The sequence below is a fragment of the Magallana gigas genome, chromosome 7 (assembly GCF_963853765.1).
Source record: "Magallana gigas chromosome 7, xbMagGiga1.1, whole genome shotgun sequence".
Taxonomy (NCBI): domain Eukaryota; kingdom Metazoa; phylum Mollusca; class Bivalvia; order Ostreida; family Ostreidae; genus Magallana; species Magallana gigas.
The window spans coordinates 49,489,129-49,510,594 of NC_088859.1; the positions used below are offsets into that span (position 1 = coordinate 49,489,129).

Sequence of the window (21,466 nt, forward strand, 5' to 3'; positions counted from 1 at the left end):
AAGATACCCACAATATAGAGGTTACATTTCCTGTTATTGGTTAATTGCAGGGTTAAATTGTATATCGTAATGACTTTATACTAATTGACCACCAGCCAGTATTCAGTCTGCACGTTGAAGTCGACACTTTGTGAGTGTCTCTGTATATCCCACGTGATAGATTAGTGTGATCTCTGTTAGAGTCGATTCGCGGGTCTATTTCATGTGTGAGACAATATGTATGTATTTTCACGAGCACGAAGGATGATAGAAACCTGTAATAACTATAATTTTGACTAGAAATTAAAAAAAAAAATTATTCAAATATTTATAATGTGTGTTTTATTGGAAAAATCGCGGGAAATATGATAAGTTTACTTGTAAAATAGCGCAATAATTTTACCTAAAGCGTCATTAAGATAATTAATTTAATTTTTATCTTATTTCTATATGATATTTTAACCACGTTTCACTTGTTATTGTTCTTTATCATCTTTTAATTACCGTGTCCTAATTCAATTTTTTTTAAACTATTGATTTCCATGTATGATCACATTCATTTCTAATTTTTTGTTAGTGTAAAAATTTTGTTGTGTAACAAATATGTAAGCCAAGCTGTGACCTCGGCTCTCCGCGATACACTATACCATGTGGCTCACGCCGTCAAATTCTTCAACAGCGCGGATACGCTGTTGACAATGCAATAATGTGGGGAGTTGATACATATATCGGAAGTTTTAATGAGTCCAGAGCAAATAAAATAGACTACCGGGGACTCCAATACAATTATTTGTTAGAGATTCTCTGCATAGATTGGTGTAAGTGCGTCTCGGGACACCCCAACACCCCGTATCTAAGGTAACAACAAAACCATTCGTTGAAGATAAACGTGGTCTTTATCATAAATAAATATAATAGTTTTACAAAAATTTACATTAATTCATCACATTAAAACAAAATCTTGTTTAGATAGAACTCTACATTTTTGCAGGTAAATGTGGCGCTAACTAAACGTCTACCACTCAGAGACAGAATGACACACAGTGAAGTCAACATGTACAGATTTAACGTATCACAGATTGCTGTCCCAATCACAGACACGCCTTTGTCTCCTCAGTTACATCGCGTCCACGCGCCGTTAGCCTCCAGTTTGTACTGTCGGGGTTTGCCCTCCTTGAACACTGTCTGGAGGGGTTTCGGGTGGTCTCGGATTTGGACCAAGGCGGCCCGAACAGCATCCTCGAAGTGCGCAGGCTCCTGCTCCGGTGACGTGGACAGATGCTGAAATAATCAATCAACATGAGACTACATTATCAATCAACAGATAAATCCAACAATCCTACAATAATTTGATCTACAAATCAATTAATCGACCAAACAATCGATCAGCCAATCAATCAATAACTTAATCGACATAATTATCCATCAGTCAATCAATATAAAAATACATCTATCAACAAAAAAACCTATTATCAATAAAAATACTTATTAATCGATCAAGAATCATATAGCTTATTGAAGCAGCAAATACCGGTTGTTTAAATGGCTTAAAAGTGGTTTTACTGTCTGCATACTTTTTTCACGGATTGAAGAGCAACTAAGGATTTGTTTCGAATGATTAGCAATTTAAATGTTTACAGGGTGATTCCAATGTAAGTTGAGTGGTTCCAATGACAGTGGACCAATTAATATTGAGTGATGCCAGTGTGAGGTTATTCCAGGGAGTACAGTTCCTGTTGTAGCTCCTGTGCTCCATTGAGAGCCAGGCACCACCCTCTGTTTCCTGTCTCCGACACTCTCCTATATAACCAATCCATTACTGGCTGGGTGATTCGATGAAAGTTTACTACAAACCTAGCTTGGTGGTCCCTCAGAAGACATCCTCATACAACCTCTTCTGTATATTCAGTTCCATGGTTGTACAATCTTACTCTCTCCAACCCCTTGTGTATCACAATCTGTCACTAATTGCTTTAGCCAGATACTTACTGCGTACAGGCTTTACATAAAATTTGTTTGATTTAGAATTTTAAGCAGATTGTGCATTCACTCGTGTATCAGAACCTCATTGGAATCAATTCTTCATAACCACTTCTTTTTTAAGTAGCTTCTCTTCACATTAGTATCTGACAGGACAAGGAGAGAGAGCAGAGAACAACAATAAAAGCTGTCCTTTGTGGACTTGAATAACTCATGTCTACAAAACCTGGATTGAATTTCAGATTACAAGGTCTAGTAAAAGACTAAACCCTTGTTTAAGTTCTACACATACAGTTAAAATAACAAAGTGCTGCTTTATTTTTTCATTCACAATTAACCATTCTTAGAATTTTCTATCCATCTGTGTACCTGTTTTTCTGTCACTCACTTCAATCCCCATCTCTCATGAACTGATCTCTCTCTCTCCCTCTTCTTCTCTCCTTTTCTGTTCATTTATCCATCTATCTATGTAAGTCTTGTTCACTGAGATACCCATCTCTCTTATGAACTGACCTCTCTCTATCTCTTTTCTCTCTTTCCGTTATTCATCAACAACCCGAGTCTTTCATTGAGATAATCCACCACTCTTATGAACTGATATCCCCCTAACTCTTCCCTCTCTCTCTCTTATCATATATCTATCTATCTATCTATCTTTTTTTGGTCTGTCATTCATTGAGACACCCACCTCCCTTATGAACTGATCAGGAAGTCGACACAGGAGATCGATCTCATCCATGGTGCTGTAGTTAAAGGGTCCAATGGACAGGACCCCCTTCTTATGGTCATAGATATTGATGATCTGAGCAAAGCAAAAAAAAATTATTTTAAAAAATCACACCAACATACTGTTGAATACCTGGAATGTTTCACCAAAAATTCCAGCTTTCTTTATAGCACTAAAATCTTTGATATAAATTCATGTCTTGTACATAATCAGCAGTAAGCTGTAGATTCAGTATTAATACATTAGAAATTTTTTTCATTCAAATTTTTTCTCATTTCATGAGACCCTTTTAGTAAGTCAAAAAAGTGTTACGTCAATAGACCCCTTCACTATAACTGCGGTATTGCTCTCTTGCAGGGCAAATTGATACATTTTGCCGAAATTATTTAATTATGTTAATCAAACATTTAACGTTATGTCATATTTTACTAAATTATGTCAATTTGCTCTGCAAAATAGCAGTACTGCAGTTACTGTGAAGAGATCTGCTGTGCATAGCATTTCTCCCCACCTCCTCACTTCCTGTAAAATGACGGGCTGATCTGATTGGTTGATCTGGTCCCCTGTCTAAAAACGTGGCCTTCTGGATTTCTCCACTGTTCAGGTGTATCACTGAAAAGATCAATAGATTATAATTGATTACTGATTTCATTCAAAATCTTTTGAGCATTGTTAAAAAAATGGAGAATGAGATAAAATCTGCATTAGCCTTATTATCTTTCAGAAGGGAAGAACTAAGAGGAGAAGTTTCAAATATGATAAGAGTTGCGAGATTTTATCTTTATATACCTGTCACTACTTCTGCCATACATGCAGGTACAAAATGTCAGTAGAATACCTTTAAAACCTATAATGTACATGTATTTTACACTTCACAAATTTAACTGTCACCTGTATGACTTACCTATGCCATATATTACTGGAAAATTGGTTGACCCTTTCTTTGTGTTGTTGATGTCTGCAAATATTACAGATTTACATGAAATTATAGATACTGTATGTATACAGGGTAATTTTCGCCCTGTGTAATTTTCGCCCTTTTACACTTACAAAAGGTTTCACCCCATCTTGAATTCACCCAGATGCAGTTGTGTTAACAGATATAATATTTCCAACACATGATTCGCCCAGTCTTAAAGGGGCAAAAATAAAATGTGGGGGGAAATTTCCCTGTATACAGTAGTATTGAACAAGTTATGTTCACCATTTGAGTAAAATTTGATCCTTCATTTACATTTGATCTGTTTTGACCTCTTTATAAATGAATATAGAACACAAAACATGGTACATGGTCCTTTTCCTTAATTATTTTCCATATTTCAGAAAATAGTGATTGGTTAAATTTATCATTATATTCAAATTTGAGATGTCCCCAGAACATGACCTACTGGGTAATTTCAGATTCTTCTGAGTGTAGATCAAAGAATCCAAGGAATCTGATTTTGATCAGATTGGTGAAATTTGGCATTTTCTTCAAATTTTAAAGTTAAATTCAAACTATTTGTATTTAAGTAGTGCATATTAAAGTGTTTATACAATAAGATTTTGACTTGCAGATGGCTGGGCCAGTAGCATAATAATCTACAGATAGATGTTGACAAAGTATGAAGTGATGTTTATTTCACTGGGAGGCATCAATAACTTCTTTGTCTAATTTCTTATCAACAACATCAATATCATATTACGTTTCAACCTTCAAATAATTGATTTTATAATAGTTCTCAATTTTTATAAGTAAGTATTTTAAAAAAAGCAATCTCATAAATGTTACAATTGATTGTTTACAAACTGATGAGAATTTACATTTTTTTTCTTGAGCCAAATGCTGACAAATGAATTTTCAAAAAGTTAAGATAATGAATATCATCATCACAATTGAATAATTTAGTATTTAATGAAGTAAAATCTCTTTCATGCAATGGCCATCATTCCTTGTGGAAGTAGGACAATGCAATATTAGTCTTTGTGTGTGAAATACAAAGACTGACACACCTGATCATACCTGTGACACAGATGGAATATGACACCTGGCCTTACCTGTGACACAGATGGAATATGACACCTGGCCTTACCTGTGACACAGATGGAATATGACACCTGGCCTTACCTGTGATACATGCAGTCTGTAGGTGGATCTCTTCTGGTAAATTGTTGAATGCAGCTGCCAACATAAAAAATTCATAAAAGTTGCTGACATGATTATAATTAAGTCATTAAAGATAATGAAAATTCAAATATCTCTGCTATTTCTGAAAATCAGCATATTCTAATTTCATAAAGAAGCATCAGTTGATAGATAAAACCCCTAGACACTTTTATTCCCATGTTTTAATTTCTATGGATGTACTACAAAGATAACTGGAGTCTGTATGAGGGCTAGGTGAAATCTTACTCAGCAGTTTGATTGACAGGCCCTCTGACGTCCCGTTATCATCACGGAATCCTCCGAACAAATGAAGCTCCATCCTGCGAAATACACATCAAATCAAATCCTGTTACTACAGATGTTGCTGCTGCAGCTGATGCAGTCAGATAAAACAGAGATATTCCAAAGGGAGGCAAGAACAGAGGTCAGAATGTCAAGCCCTCCCAATTTTTTGTAGGTATTGGAATAAAGTCTCCATATTATCTGAAATCTGTGTTTGTTTATTTGTATATTATTTGTTGGTAGCTGCTAGATCATTTAGAGCTGTCTCTTGTTACTGTCACAAATACCAACACTGATCAAAGAAATGAACTGTTAAATCTGATTTTATCTCATCCGGTGAGGCAATTTATCTACGAAAAAAAACTAGCATATAGAGCAAAACTGTTTCTTCTCAAACCCAAAAAAGAATCAATGCATTATCCATGATGATAAATAGAAAACAGGTTAAAGAATAAATACAAAATTCCCCTTTTAAAAAAAGTTACTTAGAGAAGGGAGATAACTCAATCTTGTGTATGAAAAATTACACAAACAACCTAAATAAATCATGTATGTTTTGTTAAATAAATATATGATAAAATATGATAAGATTAGATTACAATATAAAAGGTTTCATTGTCACAGTTACCTCATCTTCGCTAGCCAAAGTTTTCTGATCTGCACCGGTTTGTGAGAAGCGGTGTGGATCAGAAAACCTTGGCTAGCGAAGATGCAGTTTCCTATTCAGCGGTAATACCAACATGAATGTACCATGTGGTGAAAGCTCAGATTTCAATCAGGACTTGAACCCAGGGCCTCCATCATACTGGCCATGCCAGTGCTATAAACGCTGGGTTACTGAGACCTGATATATATATTAACAGCCACACACCAATTAACCAAGTGACATAGAAATGGACATTCATACTTGAATTGATAAAAAGAAATTACTCATGAATATCGTGTGATAAGTTGTTACAGATGTTACATAGAGTCTGTAAGAATACTTCTATCTATAACCAAACAACAGTCAGAGTCATGAACGAAACCCATACACAATGAACTACAGCCATGAACTAAAGTCACAAGTAAAGAACTACTACCATGAACTTAGCCATGAACCATGAACTACCAGCGGCAATGACCATGAACATCAGCTGTGAAACATGAACTACAGCCACTTCTACAGAGAAACAAAGTAAAGCTTACCTCTCCTCACTGTAACAATCAAACAAACTTCTACATGTTTATACAACCTACACATACAATCAATAGGTATAACCTACATATACAATCAATAGGTATAACCTACATATACAATCAATAGGTATAACCTACATATTCAATACACACATACAATGTACAAGGTATACATATATTCAAAGTAAATAATATGTATACAATCTATGTTTACATTTAAAACCTAGAAAAATATGTAACCCATGCATATATAATATAAATAAATGTACCATATATACATACAAATTACATGTAACGTTATATACAATCATGGATAAAACATATTTTGTGGTTTAATCAAGAATCATTAAATAATAATTGTTGCAAATTTCCTTGTAAAGTTGTATTATTAAGACCATTTTCCATAAATTAAGGTTTTCTCAAAACTTTGAGTTTCACTATATTCACAATAAATGATGCCTGCGATTCATAATGAAACCACAGTATTGAAACTATAATTGCATGTACACAATCTATGTACAAATATCCAGTCAGGTGTACAGTAAATTCCTTAATCTATGTTCATATATCCAGTGTACAGTAAATTCCTTAATCTATGTTCATATATCCAGTGTACAGTAAATTCCTTAATCTATGTTCATATATCCAGTGTACAGTAAATTCCTTAATCTATGTTCATATATCCAGTGTACAGTAAATTCCTTAATCTATGTTCATATATCCAGTGTACAGTAAATTCCTTAATCTATGTTCATATATCCAGTGTACAGTAAATTCCTTATCAAATAGGAAGATTTAACATCCAAATGAAATCGTTTGATGCATCCCTACCAAATTTTAAAAATTTGTTTTTTATCTCACAATTTTGAATAATATAAATTTTAAATTAAAACAAATATTCAGCATTCTCAATCTTATATGTATTCTCGCAATCCCATACAAAATGACTGAATAATGGAGTGAAGAATTCGTGTAAATTAATGAATCTGCAGTATACACTCAGATCAGCTGTTGACCTCAGGGTTAACTATATCTATTATCGTTATTCAGAGTGCTCCTTACTCAATGACTGTGTAACCATTTCTACTCCATGCATGTTACATTAATGTTTACAAATAACTAACAAACGACAATCCTCAGCTAATGTCTATCTAATCAATCAAACTATTGTGCTTTTTGTAAGAAAGAAAATATATTCTATGATGCTACAGCAATAATTGAGGGTGCCATTTCACTACAGATAAACAGAAGCATTGGAGAGGTTGTCTTTCCTTTGACTGTAATCTATACCATGCCATTTATCCCCACTGACCTGCCTGGTAGTTTGTCTTTTGACAATTCTTTCACCAAACCCAGCATCTTCTTACAGCCTGTCTCAGTTCCACAGGAATCAAAGTGACAGAGACATACGGCTCCAGATCCTGAATACAGAGATAGAGAAATGTCACCCAGGAAACTACATGTATACATACACTGAAACAGTCATTAATTAAAACTCATTATTGTTTGTTTTCCTGTCTATAAAAATGACACATATTATGGATGATACAGTGTAAGAATAAATAAATTGCAGTGAGGCCTTATAGGGTATGTCTGAACATGGAAATGGGACAGTGATGTTTTTCATGTGTCTATAGCTGTACTTATGGCAGTAATATGTCTTCTGATGTCTTACATGTGTGTCTGTGAATTGATGTCTTCCCTGTGTGTCTGTGAATTGATGTCTTACCTGTGTGTCTGTGAATTGATGTCTTACCTGTGTGATAGAGAACAGATGCATTGCCTTTGTGTTAGAGAATTGATGCCTTACCTGTGTGTTAGAGAATTGATGCCTTACCTGTGTGTTAGAGAATTGATGCCTTACCTGTGTGTCTGTGAATTGATGCCTTACCTGTGTGTTAGAGAATTGATGCCTTACCTGTGTGTCTGTGAATTGATGTCTTACCTGTGTGTTAGAGAATTGATGTCTTACCTGTGTGTCTGTGAATTGATGTCTTACCTGTGTGTTAGAGAATTGATGCCTTACCTGTGTGTCTGTGAATTGATGCCTTACCTGTGTGTTAGAGAATTGATGCCTTACCTGTGTGTCTGTGAATTGATGCCTTACTCGTGTATCTGTAAATTGATGTCTTAACTGCATGTCTGAGAATTGATGTCTTAACTGTGTGCCTGTTCATGAATGTCTTACCTGTGTGTCTGTAAATTGAGATCTTATCTGTGTGTCTGAGAATTGATGCATTACCAGTGTGGATGTAAATTGATTCTTACCTGAGTGGATGTGAATTGATGCTTATGAATTGATACCTTACCTGTATTGGGGAATTGATGCCTTACCTGTGTGTTAGAGAATTAATGTCTTACCTGTGTGTCTGTGAATTGATACCTTACCTGTGTGTTAGAGAATTAATGTCTTACCTGTGTGTCTGAGAATTGATGCCTTACCTGTGTGGATGTAAATTTATGTCTTACCTTTGTTTCAGAGATTTGATATCTTACCTGTGTGTCTGAGAATTGATGTCTTACCTGTGTGTCTTAGAATGGCCATATGGCAGGTGGTAGCATCCTCTGTCCCCATCATCTGAATCATCTCTGTACAAACCAAACAAAACATCAGTACTGACAGCTGCATTGTTTGATCCATCATTTGAAGACATTGCTTGGAGTGGGGATAAAAAGTCTTCAAATTTTAAATTATCTCTTATAATATCCTTGGTACATAATTGTTTTGTGAATGCTCATTTCTTTGCATGTAGAATCTCTTTCATCAATTCTTGATACAACTTTCTTTTTTCACCTGTTTTGTTTTACTCTCTAACCCCATTTGTTATTCATAATCAAATTTTGCTGTAGTGTTTGCTAGAATTACTTCTGCCATAAAATCAACAAACAAAGTGATCATCTAATGAAACCATGACAAGAACAGTTAGAAAATGTATAGGGACTTATGTCTAAGAAATGGGTTAAGCATATATTTTTCTTTATTATATAGAATTTGACAAAATAACCTATTTTTAATCTCTCGTAAAAAGTATCTTAAAACTATCATTGGCAAAGCATGCACAAAAAAGTATACATGCACTTTAATGAAAATGCACTTATACCAGGTTGTGAGATGTTGCTTGTTTTATGAGGTACTGTAATCTGTAGGGGACCAGTTGTAAAACAATAACCGTATAACAACAGGCATCATTACCTCACTTAACTTTTGTATGCTCACAGTATAAACACACCAATTATTACGGATACAAATTGGATCTCTGAAGTTTATATGCTGAATCACAATTTACACATTCTATGATATTAGAAAGCACTGACAGCTAGTAGTAATACAAAACCTTTCGATTCACACGGCTACAACACAGCCCATCAAATCTTTAACTACACTAGTGGTACACAACATTCTTATAAGTTTGTCTCTGGATCAGTGATTCTTTGTTTTAATCAGAGTCATACATATTTAATGTAAATGTACAGTAATTTGGGGTAATTTCGAATAGATCATCTTGTGCTCCGTGTTTTCTGATATTTGAATTAAGTGTCGCTTTGCAATGTACAAAATGTCAACAATTAAATCTACCCTACAGTAATCATCAGTGATATATAAACTATCTATACACAAAAGTTTTAAAGGCAGGAAATATCATACTTAAATAAAATTATTTGTGATTTAATGAATGTAACTCGATATCTGATCTCTGACAATTGAGGAAACTTGAATTTCTCATAATAATTAGGCTGTAGCTTTGATAATCTAAGAAAACTAATAAACTGTAAGTTGATAAAAGCTTTTAAGAACTGGAAAAGTTTTTCACAAAAACTATCAAATGTAGAACTAATTCATGCATTTTCAACCCCCTTCAGTTTGGGGTATATTGAATGACATGTGTACACAATTACAGCCTCTGTGTTTTTACAGATAGCATGCAGGCGATGTATAGGGATGTTATCAGATTTTAGTAGTCAAAATCTGGACTAAAATAATGACATCTTTACTGTTGTTAGACTCTAAGGAAGTAAGATGAACTAAATCATTAAGATATTTTTTTTGTTGGACTGTATTGTACCAGTTTAGCTACTGATTTGAAACATACCCAGAGATGACCCGCAATATATTAAAGTGATGGAGTCATAAGTGTAAAAATATTTTGTGACAAAGATCTTGTTTCCCATATATTTCTGTTGATACCAAACAATCAATTTTAAACATGTATTTGGCATATTTTGCAACCAAGTTGTCAAAAGTGATTTGGAATACCCAAAAGACTGTAACATAACCTAATCCAAAATTCTATATGAAATGAACCACTTCAACTTAATTGATTCTTCTCTATATCTGACATAGGACCTGAATCATCTAATTGTCCCTAATTCACTAATGCTAGTGATATATTTTGATAAGGATTAGTCTGAAAGTTTAGAGGTTATGATATGGTGAATCAACAATCATATTAAGTTTATTGTGCATCCAATATCTCACCATCATCAGGGGTGGTGGCTGCCATTTCTCTCTGACCTACATACAGCAGTCCAATGGGAACGATGGACCGACATTTCTGCTCCAGGTACTTCTGGGAATTTTCCTGTCAAAACATAAAACATTGTCTTATCGCCTAATGTTACTGCCATGATTCTGAAGCACAATCAGAACCATTTTAACAAGGCCTTGGACTTTCAGTAGGATATAGCTATCTATTTCTTGCGTCAAAACAATTTAAAAATGACGCTGGTTTCAAGCGAAATATACACCGATTTTGAAGTCTTGGCTCAAAAGCCAGGCAAATCTTGTTGATTTCAAAGAGTCATGGCTGAGTGGCAAATGATGAAATAGACAGGCCTACGTCACATTGCTGTTTGATACAACTACCCAAACTCCAAGCTCTTGTTAAAATGGTTCTAATGGTTAAGAGTTGAAAGTTAAGGAACGGGAATATGAGAAAAGCACTGGCATATGATAGAAACATTGAAACATTATCAAATACATGTACACATACAAAGAGAAATACTCATACTTTCAAATGAACTTGTAAAATGTTAATATAATCTATTATTATACTTTCATGTCAAATACTGAAATCTGATTGGTTTAGACGCAGTTGGTAATCCGTTCTATAACCCTCAGCGCTAGCAACACACTTGGTAATGGGTAACACAACGAATTGTTACATGCGCGTAAATTCTGCGCTTACGGTTCGCCGTAGAATTCACTTCATTTCTGTATAAAAGCAGTAAAATTTTCTTTAAGATTAAGACATTAAGTATAATAAAATATACAGTGCCTGTTTGGGAAGGTAACTGTTGAAATTGACACCCCTCGAAAACCATTGTCAACCTCCGCTTTGCGTCGATTGACAATGGTTGTCACGGGGTGTCAATTTCAACAGTTACCCTCCCAAACAAGCACTATTTAAATAATGTGAATGGATTTCAAAATCAATCATGTTATAAACATGACCCATGATATGTTTTCATGTATTATACATTTGTACATGTATCAATAACAACTAAGGACACTGGACGGTGCGCAGTGTCTCAGGTACAGACAGTCTTTAATGAGTGACAAGAAATCAGAGTGTACCTAAAGATAGACTGGTGATTTATACTGTAGTTTTATCAATATTCGAGGGCATCAATTATCGTGAATTTAAAGAATATCATAGTTTCATGAACTCCTGAATGAGGATCCTGTTATTACAATGTGTTATCAAAAGTTGTACTTTCAATTGATGAACATCAAATTTTGTGGATCAAGTCACTGAACAAAATCCATGAAAATTGGTATGGATTCAACATATATTTTGATATAACTACAGTACCAGTAGACAGCCATGTCCAACTACCGGGGTACTGCTGCAGATAGAGACAGAGATTTTAAAGGTCGCGTCTGCTAAGTACATTAGTTCATAAATTTCAAACGGAGTGCAGCAGCTAATCAATACATGTTAGACAATGCATATATATCTACTTACTAAAATATTAATGGCTACAGGAAGGGAATAACATAAAACAAAAAATGTATAAGAAAAATAAGAAGTTAATATATTCTTTAGTAGAAATACATGCAATTGCACCTATAACTTTAAAACTGAACAATCTTCAGTCCATATTTCCCTTGCAAACAGTGTTTTTTGTATGTTTTGTTGACAGATCTACAAAATCTGTACCCTATCATTAATTTGTGCTGATAAAAATGAACAACAGATATGCACAATATGACCACTATTGTTAAAAATCACAGTTGTGATCAATAGCAATTGATTGGGATCAAGTACACAAATATTCCCCATTGTAGGCTTAAAAAGCTGTGGATCGGGACTCATGTAATGACACCTCCCAAACTAAGACCCCCAAAAAGATTTAAAAGGATTACTTGAGGGTCACCCAGAGACCAGTTTTTATCAGACTCTGTTCTTTATGAGGCTTGTATGGTGACAATGATAAAAGGCCCTGCGATATTCAAGAAAACATTTAAAGGGTGACTCGTATCACCCTATGTCATTGTCACCCAGCATCCATTACAACGTAATGATAATCCTGATAAATCACAGCCCTCTATTTGTCAACAAAAGCCACCAAGTGTTTGTGATTGGTCAATATGGTAAACAATTTCAACACACACACTTAAAACCTTTAAACAATTGATTAAACTCCCTCTGTTTTAAGTCTATAGGTAAACATATATATGAATTAAGTGTAGTATATCTGCTAATCATTTTGTTGCTGAAATAAGCATTATTTTTCATTTACCAGTATAACATTTACAACACACTAGCAATTCTATAGTGTTATTGAGTACTGTAAATATTTGCAGTATGTCTTACTGCAAAAACTTGCAAGTGCAAAAGATCCAAAAGAGTCCCCTTCCTTACCTTGTAGTGGGGGAAGCGTTCCATGAATTCACCCATAGATGCAGGGGGCACCCCCATGTGTTTTCCTTCTACCATCAGAGGCATGGTCAATACTTGCACAGAGAGTGAAGGGTATAACTCCGGTTGTCAGAATTAACTCTCTCCCAGAGGTCTGCTCCTCTATGTTTATCTACCAGTCAGGTGCTTTAAATGTCTGTATAGCCTAATAATGGTATTAATTTAGATACTTTAATACATAACAATCATTTGTGAATGGCCCACTGGTTTTTAAAGCGCCTTCCTGTTTTTAAACATGTTTGGTCAATACTTTTTATGGTAGACATTGAAGCAAAATCAAAGTTTAAGATGCAATGGTAGAAAACTTCAGGTTAATTTTAAAAAAGTCATGCATAGCCTAGCTATTCAAATGTTATATCCTTTTCTTATGACACAGATCAATAACGCAGTTAAATATTTTATTTAGGCAGCTTTTCAAGTCATTCTGAAAAATCACGCAAATATAGAAGTTTAATGCTTTCTTTGAAAGTCAAAACTTTATAGAAATTAAATACTTACACTGGCTGAAGACAATGAGTTTTCACTTGACAGCTTGCCAGGCCGTGTACAGGTAGAGTCTACAGTCGTCTGTTTTCCGATCAATTAATAGGGCCCGGGCTCCCCATATCTGTGAATATACAGAGTACACGGTTTTACACACAGGGCCATAATCAATCGCCTGGGTATAGTTCCTGTGTTGACATTGTACACCGAGTTACACAATGATAAGACCATGCCAGTTACAGGAAACAATAATCATGATAAACCTCCAGTTACCCCTCTAACACTTTATATAAAAACTCTGCACTGGTTTATATTCTATTCAGAAACCTTGTAATGTTGACCACTACAAGGACTAATCAAAAGTAATGTCACTCAGTGTGCTGAAATGTTAACTGGCACTCCATTATAGAAAATAATGTATCAATACTGTAAAAGCAGAAATATTCGTTGATGACTTAACTTTGTCTTTTTCGTTGGCGGTATTTATCAACGAAATTGATCCATGAAAAATTTTTAACCCAAGTATTCATAAATAGAGTTGATACATAATACACGTTAGATATTACGATATGACAAAATTAAATCCCAACGCAATTGTATTTGGTTTTAAAAACGAAATTTTAACCCAGCGAATATATGTGCATCTACAGTATAAACAATATTATATAACTAAAATTCAAAAATGAAAATTTTATCAATGTTTTTGTTTATTAATTGTTCAAATTATACAGGAGTTAATCTCGTTACACATATTTGAACATTACTGCATCACAAGTTAACATTGAATTCTTTGTTGCTTATTTCAAAGTAAAATTTATAAATGGGATTCAAAAAAGGTCTGAATGAAGCAATCTTTTTAAAACAGTTAAGCATTGGTCCCCCTTCTTTTTGACTTTTGACTTTGTTACAGTGATAAATCATCTACAAGATGTTTTAAAGGGACTAAGACATGATTTGAGATCAAAATTTTTATTTTTTTTAGTAGTAAATGATTAACTGGTGCATTTTGAATGATTGAACAAGATGTTAAATGTTAAAGGTAAGAGAGATGATAAAGGTGAAAGAAATCATTATTAAATAAACAAAGCTCAAGTCTTATGGTTGTTTACAAATAATGTAATGTAGAAAATTTTAAGCTCAAATCGTGTTTAGGTCTCTTTAAAAATCTTCATTTCAAAATCAATCATGAATTTTGTTATAATTTATTGAAACCCCCAGTAGAAGCTCTCGAATGGTGTTTATAACAAAAATGGTTACAAATGGGAAGAGCTAAAAACTTCAAAGGACAAACACTGTCATATTAAAACTTTAACTGTCATCTAACACTTAATTTATTATTAAGAATAATCATAGGCCTAATACTGACCTGTGATAAAATTTTGAAAGTTATCCAAAATATTTGGAGAAAAATTGAACATGCATAGACAATGCTCATTCTTACTGTTAAATGTGTGGGAATATAAAGCATTATTGCATTTCTTTGTAAAAAACAGATTTTTTGTTTGTTTTAGATTTAGACAAATGTAGATATTTTGAGAACTTCTGTTGCTTTATTCCAAGTTTTTAATCATTCTATAGCATATGATAGTCTGCTGAAAAAATAGCATTTCAGAGTTATCCCCCTTAATACTCCATTCAGTATGTATACAGATCCTTCAGTCTAACTACATGGTAATTAATTTAAACAATCAAACTTTATGATTGATTTATGGCAGTTTAGTTGTTAAATCTTCCTTGCTGGTGAGCTAAAACAATCATGTTCAAATTAGAATATCAATCATTAAAATATTTTCATTGGAATATATATTGCCTTATATCTCTAAATAATTTACAATTTTAGTAAAATGGCAGGGAGATAATTTGGATAAGGAGTTAATGGCAATCTGACATTGTCTGTGAGACAGAAATGAGTGCAAAACGCTAGTCTGAGATGAGAACACTGCAATTTGTCCCTGTGATATTAAAAATCTGGCCATCAAATGAAAAGCAGGGCAAATACTAGCTAGTTTCTCTAGAGGAGATAACAGATATAGCATTCTCATAGCTTTCTACACATCTCTTCCTCTTTTTCTTGTAAAGTACCTTATCGTGGGATGCAAGGAAGTTTTCTGTGATCAGGGAGATATATATACTAAGTATATACATCCCTGCTGTGATTGAAATGTATTTACAATGCATAACAAGATTAAGATCGATCAAGGTCTTCTAAGCTTATGGTCTGGGTCTGGTTTTTGAAGACCTTTTTAAAGATTTTGCATCCCCAGCTTTACTGCTGTATTATCTACCATTGAAGGCGTCTGCCCAATCATGTCAAAGACACTGCTGATAGTTTGATCATCATTATCACCATTCAGGCAACTTTCTGTTGAACCATTGCTAACCTGTGGATGCTGCTCCCAGATGATGCCTTTCCTTAACGAAGGGACAGACTATTATAATTGTGTTTAGTAGTAGAGGTATTTAGACTCACATGTACAATGGTAGATGTTATGTGTTAGAACTTAGAAGGGCTGAATTTGCTTCCTTTGAGATGGAGCATTTCAAAATACTTGTAAAAGTCAACCACCTCAAGGCTGTGTCAGCACTGACTGTTGGAACAGTGTTCTATATACATGTACAAATGTACTTCGTATTATAGGTTACATGTAAAACATGGCTTGTCTTGGGATGGAACACCATCAGCCAGTTCCCTTCTCACAGTTGTTGCCCAGGGCAATCTCATGTCTTCTTAAAGTTTTATGACATGTTCCCTCTTCCTGACATCATTATATATAGAGGGCACCATCACCTGCAAACAATCTCTTTTTTGGTCCTTCTGAGGCACAATCTTGTTGGTCATTTATGAATATTATGATAAATATCAATCAGGCAAAAGTACATCATTAGAAGACGCTCTTGTCCAGACTAGACTGTAGATGGGGATACATGTATTACTAAAACTTGTGAGATCAACCTACATCTACAATGTATGACAACAAGTTCTGACACAAAAATGAGCTAACATAGTGTAAGCTATAGTTTAAGAACTGTAAACTACAGTTCAACAATTCAACAAGAATAGTTTTCATCAGTGTGCAGTAAAACCATATTTAACGATAACGTCGATTGTGAACATTACTCTATGAATGCCAATCTAATTGTATCGTGTATCTGTGTGCAATTAAACGATAACAATAGATTTTGCTGATAATTATTGATTCGCATCTTTAAACTATAATTCATATTTGTTTAAAGTTTTTTGTAATCCAAAAAGTATCGCATAGCCCCCTAACTCCGTCACTACCCTAACTCCGTCACTTTCGGGAAACTCCTCGCCGTTTGAAATCAAGTACGGTTATAACGTCATTTTTTACATGTCAAAAATCTTTAATCAAATGTCAACAATTTGCAACGGTTAAATTTAAGAATGTGTCAAAAAATAACAGAATTAAACCTTGTTCATTTTATGCACCATTAATTGTGTGAAATCAGCTAAAAAATTTTCACGGGTGCACTTAAAAATCTATATTTCTGACATGCGGGCCCATTCAACCATTTACGGTGGTCAGCCATTTTTAGAGAGGTCAAGATAAAACATTTCACATGCAATACATTTTTTATTAAGGTAATTAATACATTTTTTTCAGTCCGCAATAGCCTTTATGCACTACTCTTGATGATAACGTCAAATGGCTCATGCCGATACTTTTGCCTTATACAGGGTATATAGATATCTCCGGTATATCGCTATTTAGAATATGCTACATTTCTAAAAATGTAATAAATAAATAATATAATAAGTAATATATTAATTAATGATATAAAATATTTGAAATATGTAAGGACATAAATCAAACGGCATCCATACATTCTGAAAAGGCCATTGTGATTGTTGTTACATGGACCCATTTTTTATTCTGGCGATCATTTCATTTCGATGAAATTAAATACAATTTAAATTGTATGCACCATTTTTACTTATTATAACTTGGCCTAGATACAAATGGAGTTTTAACAAAATTGTTAATGTGTCTTCATTCCGAATGAAGACACATTAACAATTTTGTTAAAACTCCATTTGTATCTAGGCCAAGTTATAATAAGTAAAAATTCCGAATGAAGACACATTAACAATTTTGTTAAAACTCCATTTGTATCTATATTTCCCTGCCATATCATAGAGCATGTGGGTGACGGAGTTAGGTTCATAGATATAATAAGCACGCGTGATAAACGTCGTATTCAGAGAGCTATTTGAATAAAAATAAAAATATTTTTGTTAATAATTTTATAAATTATATTGTTTCAGATTATATTTAGTGATTGCAAATGATAAAAACCACAAAAAATAATTTACAGAGAAACGCGGAAGGTTTTCTGCTTATGGTGACGGAGTTTGGGTATTCGGGGATATAATTGGCTGGATCTTAAATTACAGATCAGTTCAAATGGAAATTCGATACAGATTTGCTACGTTCTCTATTTCTTAAGTACTTAGTACATTGTGGATATATTGGTGCATAAAGTGATCAATAAAAATGAATTTACTTTGTTTATAATTCTTGGACACCAGAAGACATCAACTTTCACTTTCAATCAGTCGGGCTCGGGAATCGACTTACCGGAAGTATGTAAACCCCGGTGCACGTTGTTCTTCCTTTTTCTGTCCCACTCCATTGGCATCGCACGCATTTTGTAAGACATGCTGCTTTTCGCGTTTTATGAAAGAACATTACAATAAGTCATAGCAAAACATGATTCTAAGTAGAATTCACTGTTTATGAGCAGAAATGAAACACAGTTATTCAAACATATACGTAAATGATTGCTGTTTTTTTTTTGTTCAAAAGAAAATGCAATAATGCACCCCCCCCTTTAACAATTGCCATACAATACTGGTTAACATGTGTCAGTATGAATAATTTTAATTAAACGGACATAGAAAATATATAGATATATAGAGTTTAACATAAAGGCGTGATTTTTTTCAAAGGTTAAAGTTACAGTGTAAGAGATTTCATTTTAATTAATTTGTAATGATTATTTTGGGGTTTTTTTTAATATCAGAGTGATCGCCGTAACTCAGATCATTGCTAAGATGTCCGGAGGACTAGATGTACTTGCCCTCGGGGAAGATGATATTACCAAATTTTTGGCTTGTAACACCCATCTTGGAGCCACCAATGTCGACTACCAGATGGAACAATATGTCTTCAAGAGGAAGCCTGATGGTTTGTAGAACAGTATTCTTTGAAAAAAATTATGAATACAGTACTCGAAATGATTATGATCTAACTTGAATGTATTGTATTCAAAATTATTTTCAGTACATTGCATTTCTTTTCACACAGGTGTATACATTCTAAATCTAAGGAAAACTTGGGAGAAGCTACTTTTGGCTGCACGTGCCATTGCTGCCATTGAGAACCCTGCAGATGTGTGTGTCATCTCTGCCAGGCCCTATGGCCAGCGTGCTGTCCTGAAGTTTGCATCAGCCACTGGTGCCACCCCCATTGCTGGCCGTTTCACACCTGGAACCTTTACCAATCAGATCCAGGTATACTTCACATAGATATTTAATATGTCTTATACTTTGTTGTGTTATTTAAACTATGAAATGTTTTCTTTGGTGATTCATGCATGATGTGAAGGTGGCAACATTGCAGAAAGAATACATAACCCACGTTATTCCTCAAAGAAACATTTCATTGTTTATATTCACATCTTTCTATTAAAAATTTAATAATATTGTAAAAATTAGATAAAATTCACTGAATTACTGTAAATGTACATCAGTATCTTAGCTGAAAGAAACGGCAAATCGTCTCCTATGGGAATTTGAGTCTGATATCATGATTATTTTGTGCAGTCCGTGATAATTTGCTAGGTCAATGTAGGTTTCGACCAATCTATAAACGGTGTGAGTAGATTTCAATCTGGCTGTTTCTTTAGAGCTAGGTATTAACTGTCAGTTTTCGTAAAAAATAGAGGGAAGTATACTTGGTAGATGTTAATATATACTTATATGTGAACATGTTAATTTTCAGTGTTTAATCGTTGATGTTTGAATGATGTCATGTTTTTGTAGGCTGCTTTCCGTGAGCCCCGTTTGTTGGTCGTCACCGACCCCCGAACTGACCATCAGCCAGTCACTGAGGCCTCCTACGTAAACATCCCAGTCATTGCTCTGTGCAACACTGACTCTCCACTCAGATATGTGGACATCGGTATTCCTTGCAACAACAAGGTAATAAATATTACTTGTTTCTGATACACCCACAAACTTTTCCCCCTTGAGTTTGTTAGGCCGTCTGTTAATCCACTTTCATGTCTGGTCCTTAACTTTTATTTCAAGAAATACTGTATACTGGGTTATTTCTGCCTCATGTTGTTTTCGCCCTTCTACATTTGCAAACGGTTTTGCTCCGTCTTAAATTTGCCAAACAAAGTTGTGTTAAAGAGAGATAATTTGAGACTTTGGAATTCACCCAGTCTTAAATTCGCCCACTGGTAACATGGGTGAAATGGGCTAAAATAAAATGGGTGCAAGTATTTCCCTGTATACAGTATCATAGGCCTAGCAAGTAATCTGAGGGAATGTCATGCCCTGACCTAAGGTCATTGAGGAAGGCCAAGGTCTTATCAACATAAATGTGGTTGATGAACTGATAACCTTACATGGTCTCAATTTCTATTGTGTAAAAATCCAGAAAATTGAAATATCTTTTTATGGTGCAAGAGAACTCCAATAAAGAAAGAATGAAATAAGACCATTTTGTGGATAATTTGAATATTGAAGTTGTAGTAAATGTTTTATTTTATTTTCAAGGGTCTGCACTCTGTGGGTCTGATGTGGTGGCTTCTGGCTCGTGAAGTTTTGCGTCTGCGTGGAACCATCAGCCGTGACCACCCATGGGATGTCATGGTGGATCTGTACTTCTACAGGGACCCAGAGGAGGTAATTGGTTGATCATGGACTTGATAGGTGGACTTTACAAACCTCTACATGTATTTCAGTAGGGACAGATGTTTATTTTCCCTTGAAGAAAATGACACTGACAAAAAAATGAAATATCTTTTTAAATGAAAGATAAATCCATCAGTTAAACATTTTATGTACTTGTAGTTAATTATTTCACATTGATCAATATAGAAAAAGTAAATTTAGTAAGCACTGTCTTGTATCATTATAAAATTTGCATCATCATTATTGCTGTAATGAGAAAAAGAAGCTTAACATTTCACCCTTTATGACTGATTTATGTGTACTTGTAGGCTGAGAAGGAGGAACAGGGAGCTATTGAGAAAGCACCTGTCAAGGATGAGAGCCAGGACCAGTGGGCCCCACCTGAGATTCCATTGCAGCCCGCACCCACCCAGGAGGTCACCGACTGGGCCTCAGAGGCCATGCCAGTGGCCCCGGCTCCACAGCCCTTCATGCCTGCAGGCACCGCCAAGGACTGGTCAGCCACTACCGATGATTGGTCCGCTGCTGCCTCAGGCCCAGCCCCAACCACTGGGGCCCCAGAATGGGGAGGCACTGCCGCTGAGAACTGGAGCTAGATTGTGAAACTGAATGACATTCAAACTCCATGAAGATGTTTTTCATCTGTTCAAAATAAAAACTGGAAAAATTCAATCATTTATTTTTTTTGGTCAGATTATGAAAAATTTGATGATCGCAAGGAAAGTTTTCATACTTGATACATGTATCTTGTATTATTGCACTAATATAAACCTTAAATTTTAATCTTACTAGTTACTTCAACATGGGCAGAAAAACCAGTT

General features: G+C 34.6%; 2 protein-coding genes across 2 annotated transcripts; one reads left to right on the top strand and one right to left on the bottom strand.

Moving 5' to 3' along the window:
* Nucleotides 1-856: 856 nt before the first annotated feature.
* On the bottom strand, nucleotides 857-18,320 carry LOC105335781 (protein N-terminal asparagine amidohydrolase). The gene is made up of 12 exons (XM_066066851.1): nucleotides 18,227-18,320; nucleotides 13,715-13,823; nucleotides 13,160-13,361; nucleotides 10,771-10,873; nucleotides 8,817-8,882; nucleotides 7,606-7,714; nucleotides 5,079-5,152; nucleotides 4,794-4,847; nucleotides 3,591-3,644; nucleotides 3,198-3,298; nucleotides 2,648-2,761; nucleotides 857-1,260 (listed from the first exon to the last, which is right to left on the bottom strand). Exons 3-12 carry the CDS (start codon nucleotides 13,241-13,243, stop codon nucleotides 1,093-1,095), a joined length of 927 nt encoding a protein of 308 aa, XP_065922923.1. The 5' UTR covers nucleotides 13,244-13,361; nucleotides 13,715-13,823; nucleotides 18,227-18,320; the 3' UTR covers nucleotides 857-1,092.
* Nucleotides 18,267-21,317, top strand: LOC105335782 (small ribosomal subunit protein uS2). The gene is made up of 6 exons (XM_011439869.4): nucleotides 18,267-18,373; nucleotides 18,746-18,909; nucleotides 19,030-19,235; nucleotides 19,767-19,925; nucleotides 20,508-20,636; nucleotides 20,954-21,317. Exons 2-6 carry the CDS (start codon nucleotides 18,777-18,779, stop codon nucleotides 21,239-21,241), a joined length of 915 nt encoding a protein of 304 aa, XP_011438171.1. The 5' UTR covers nucleotides 18,267-18,373; nucleotides 18,746-18,776; the 3' UTR covers nucleotides 21,242-21,317.
* Nucleotides 21,318-21,466: the final 149 nt, after the last annotated feature.

What these genes read in the sequence shown, in the direction of transcription:
- LOC105335781 (XM_066066851.1), bottom strand. Translation starts at nt 13,243, where the DNA reads ATGCCTCTGATGGTAGAAGGAAAACACATGGGGGTGCCCCCTGCATCT. An exon ending in AACGCTTCCCCCACTACAAG is followed by an intron (nt 10,874 to 13,159) that starts GTAAGGAAGGGG and finishes ATGTTTTGACAG; the next exon opens with GAAAATTCCCAGAAGTACCT. An exon ending in ACAGACTGCATGTATCACAG is followed by an intron (nt 3,645 to 4,793) that starts GTAAGGCCAGGT and finishes TAATATTTGCAG; the next exon opens with ACATCAACAACACAAAGAAA.
- LOC105335782 (XM_011439869.4), top strand. Translation starts at nt 18,777, where the DNA reads ATGTCCGGAGGACTAGATGTACTTGCCCTCGGGGAAGATGATATTACC. An exon ending in CTTCAAGAGGAAGCCTGATG is followed by an intron (nt 18,910 to 19,029) that starts GTTTGTAGAACA and finishes CTTTTCACACAG; the next exon opens with GTGTATACATTCTAAATCTA. An exon ending in CCTTTACCAATCAGATCCAG is followed by an intron (nt 19,236 to 19,766) that starts GTATACTTCACA and finishes ATGTTTTTGTAG; the next exon opens with GCTGCTTTCCGTGAGCCCCG.